Consider the following 4,243-nt stretch of genomic DNA (forward strand, 5'->3'; position numbering starts at 1 on the left):
CACATGACCATTATTTGAAGAAAATTTTGGCTAAGGTGGACGAAGGCGCCAAACTTTCAAACAACATGAAAATGAGCTAGTTCTTATATAAAGGAAGTGAATTTTATGCATAATACTTGACGTTACACACACGCCTCTTTCTTTGTAGACATCAGATTGAATAAATTAAATAAAAATAATGGCCAAAATTAAACTTATAATGTAAAATGCTAAAAATGGCATGTGAAGTTTTTTTTCTTCTGATTTTTATAATTGTTTTTAGTAGAGCGATAACATTAACGGATTAAATAGTTAATCGTTACATTGGAAGAAAATCCGTGAATATTGAACATGTATCAAAATGTATGGACATAATTCTTTTTCGTCAATACAATAAAGTGCCACATGTAATTTTAGAAATTTAGTTTTAAAAAATAGAGAATAAAGAGAATTTCATTTTAATTAATTATGGGATTGGGAATGCGCGTGTTTCACACAGTGAAGGAAGAGGTGTGAAGGGGAAGAGTGTTTGTATATTAGTGGGGGCCACCACCCCATGTGCCCTCCTCTGTCTCCACCAGCTCCTGTCTGGAAGCTCAATCATTTGAAAGAGCTGTGTTTCCTACAGCCCAGCCCACCTCCCTTCCCTCCCCACTCTCCCTCTCCCTCTCCACCTCCCCCCTCCCCCCTCCCCCCTACCCCGCCCCAAAACCCCCCGAAAACCACCACTACTCAACCCTCTCCCTCTAGAAGTTGAACAGCTCGTATACGCACTGTGTGTGTGGGTGTGTAAACCCAGCTTTACACCCAGCTGAGCAGGAGCAGCTCACCATCAATTTCTTCCCATGTCAAATTCCGAGGCGCCTAATAACGAGCTCACTAACGGCGGCAGCGGCGGCGCAGGAGCCATGGTGGAGCAGACCTCGCAGAGGCCGTCAAGTAACGGCGTCTTAGCCGTCAAGAAGCCACCCTCTAAGGACCGACACAGCAAGGTCGACGGACGGGGCCGCCGCATCCGCATGCCCATCATCTGCGCCGCACGTGTCTTCCAGCTCACACGTGAGCTCGGCCACAAGTCCGACGGCCAGACCATCGAGTGGCTCCTCCGCCAGGCCGAGCCCTCCATCATCGCCGCCACCGGCACCGGCACCACCCCTGCCTCCTTCTCCACCGTCTCTGTCTCCCTCCGCGGTGGCAACACCTCCTCTTCCGCCCCCTCCTCTACCACCTCCTCCGATCACAAACCTCAGCTCCTGGGCCCCACCCCCTTCATCCTCGGCAAGCGCGTCCGCGGTTCCCTCGATGACCCCGAAAACCACAGCCACAACCACAACCACAACCACGACGCCTCCGCCGCCAAGGACCCCTCCGACAACCACGCCAACAACGACGGAGCCGTCTCAGTCGTCGGGCACTCCATGGCCTCCATGCTAGGTCCCAACGCAGGGGGACCCGGCGGGTTCTGGGCCCCGCACTTCGGGCAGGTGTGGAGCTTCGCCGCCACACCACCCCCGGAGCTGATGGCTCAGTCAGCGCTGTCCCACCAGCAGCAGCAACAGCATCATCAGCAGCATTCGTTGTTCTTGCAGCAGCAGCCGATGGGCGAGGCCTCGGCTGCCAGAGTGGGAAATTACCTTCCTGGACATCTCAATTTGTTGGCTTCTTTGTCGGGCGGGCACGGCAATTCGGGTCGGAGAGAAGACGACCAGCGTTGAAAAACGCGATTCGGTTGGAGTTCCGTCCGTTGGCGGTGGCTGGTGGTGGTGGTGTGTTTTGTTGGTATATATAAATATGTGTATGTCTCTGTTTTGCTTTTTTTGTTGTTGTTGGTTGTGTGGTTTTAGCCTTTAGGGGAGAGGTGAGAGAGTTGGACTTCTTCTTTTATTTGAAGAAATTTCTTTGTAGTAGGATTCATAAGGTTAGAATTTAACTAGCTTTGGGTGGCTGGAACAAGAAGAAGATGAAGAAGACGAAGACGAAGAATAAGGGTTTGTGCAAATTTGTGAATTTTAAGCAATGTATCAATGCAATTTAAATTAGGGTTTTTCTTAGGGGTTCAAATTGTTTGTAGGATTTGGGAGGATTTTGCTGGAGGAGGAGAGAGAATGAAGGAGAAGAAGAAGAAGAAGAAGAGTTAGGGTTTTAGCTGAAGGTTTTGCTGTTGTAACTGGAAGGGGCTTTCCAGGATTTCAATTTTATGATGAAAATATTTATTCCAAATCGTCTTTCTATCTCCGACTAATCGATCCTTGTGCTTCATATCCAATTATATGAGATGTTGTTATAGTCTTCTTCCTACATTACATTGCTAGCTTTTGTGATTGTTCTGGTATTGGTAAATCATCTTTCGACTACTTTGCTAGTCGTGTTTAGACTTGAGCAGCGGGGGTTTGACTGCTCTGCCTTCACAGCACGACATACATCTCTGCTGCATTTGAAGGCACATTCCAACCGTTGGATCAAATGTAATGGCCAATACCACTCCCAACTGGGGAGCAGCACGCGAAACTGGAAACTGAATCAGTTTTCCGATGCTTGGTGTGTGTGTGGCAACTGTAAATTAATTCAATGTTATATTCAGTGTTGGGAACTCGGGATCATTGATCATGAATATGGTTTTCGTGATACTTGGTTTGTTCTTCCTTCTGTTTCTGTTCTTCAGTAACGAAATTGTGAATTTAACGTGCAGGTTGCCTGTAAAGTCTAGAAAGTAAATAATATCAGGTGAAGCTGGGACGAGCAAGCAAAATCGAAGCAGTTGGTCTCCTAAAACATGGGGTAGGTGGTTTTTGTTGTGTTTGTCAATATTGAATTCAAAGTTCATGTTCAAGTACCGGTTTTCAAGTGTGAAGAAGTGCAGATCTGTCTGATTGTATGAATTGGGAATGATCTTCCTGAGTGTTGAAACACTAATGCTGTGATGTAGCATGCGTCGTGTGATCTTTCTGAATCGAGTAATCGTTTTGTTATGTTTGTAACATTTCGCTATTAGCTTTATTTATTTATTTATTTTATTTTCTTTCTCTCTCTCTCTCCGAGAGGAACACCTGTGGTTTTGAATTAGTTGTTAAATTGACAACTGAACTTCTGCAGATCAAAATCTTTGCAGAGGTACTTAGTTGAAACGAAGATCTTCCCAAACTCGGTCTGGAAATTTGCCACCTTTTTCACTTGCTGTGGGAACAATAGAAAGTTTGTGCATGAGGAATTGGGGATGCCCGATTTGTGGGGGTGCTGATGATTCTAAGTAGTTCCATAAACCTTTTTCTTTCCCCATTCAGGTTTGAAGTACACCTTTTTCTTTTCTGAGAGCAGCTTCTATCACTGCACTTTCTTCCCCCAAACGCTCATACGGCATCCGATACTCGGGCGTTTTAACGGTTGGATTTATATGGTTTGAGTTTTCAACCAAATGAGTTAGGGGTGCAAGTTCGGGTTCAAATGAGTTAGGGGTGAGGATTGGAGATCAAGAAGTACTAAAGAGTGACCGTTTTCGCTACCTAGGTTTTATCTTGCAAAAGAACAGGGAGTTTGATAGAGATTTCAACCGTAGAATACAAGCTAGATGGATGAAGTGGAAGAGTGTATCGGGTGTGTTGTGCGACCATCGTATGCCACTAAAGTTCAAGGGAAAATTTTATAGGACAACAATAATGCCAAGAATGCTTTATAACACGGAATGTTGGGTGGTGAAGTATCAACACGTACATAAAATAAGTGTAGTGGAGATGAGAATGCATCGTTGGATGTGTAGGCACATGAGAAAGGATAGGATTAGGAATGAGGATATCCGAGGTAAAATAGTGTAGCTGAGATTGAAGGAAAAATGAGAGAAAATCAGTTAAGGTGGTTTGGACATGTGAAACTAAGGCCTACAAACGCTCCGTTAGAAGATGTGATTATGAGATAGAAGTTTAGGGCCGAAGGGGTACATGTAGACCTAGGAAGACTTGGAAAGAGACTCTAAGAAAAGACTTGGAGTACTTAGATCTAACGGAAGACGTGGCACAAAACAGAGCACAATGACGTTCTAGGATTCATATAGCCGACACCGCTTAGAGAGAAATCTTTGTTGTTATTGTTGTTGTTGAGTTTTCAACCAAATATCAAAGGTTAAAAGATTTGGAGTGGCGAATACTCTAGAGTACCATAAAAAATCTCCATCTCATAAACTGCATACATAAACCAAGACATCTACGAAAATGGTTTGAACTTTTAAACTTAATACACAAGAAATCATCTGCAGAACACCAAGACCTGTCAG

The 4,243-nt window shown here is 44.7% G+C and overlaps 1 protein-coding gene across 1 annotated transcript; it reads left to right on the forward strand.

Annotated features, from left to right (window-relative positions):
* Nucleotides 1–678: 678 nt before the first annotated feature.
* LOC137737362 (transcription factor TCP7-like) lies at nt 679–2,199 on the forward strand. Its single transcript, XM_068476814.1, has one exon. The coding sequence runs from the start codon at nt 825–827 to the stop codon at nt 1,692–1,694; it is 870 nt and encodes a 289-aa protein (XP_068332915.1). The 5' UTR covers nt 679–824; the 3' UTR covers nt 1,695–2,199.
* The last annotated feature ends 2,044 nt before the right edge of the window (nt 2,200–4,243 follow it).

Source organism: Pyrus communis, chromosome 6 (genome assembly GCF_963583255.1).
Source record: "Pyrus communis chromosome 6, drPyrComm1.1, whole genome shotgun sequence".
In the NCBI taxonomy this organism is placed as follows: domain Eukaryota; kingdom Viridiplantae; phylum Streptophyta; class Magnoliopsida; order Rosales; family Rosaceae; genus Pyrus; species Pyrus communis.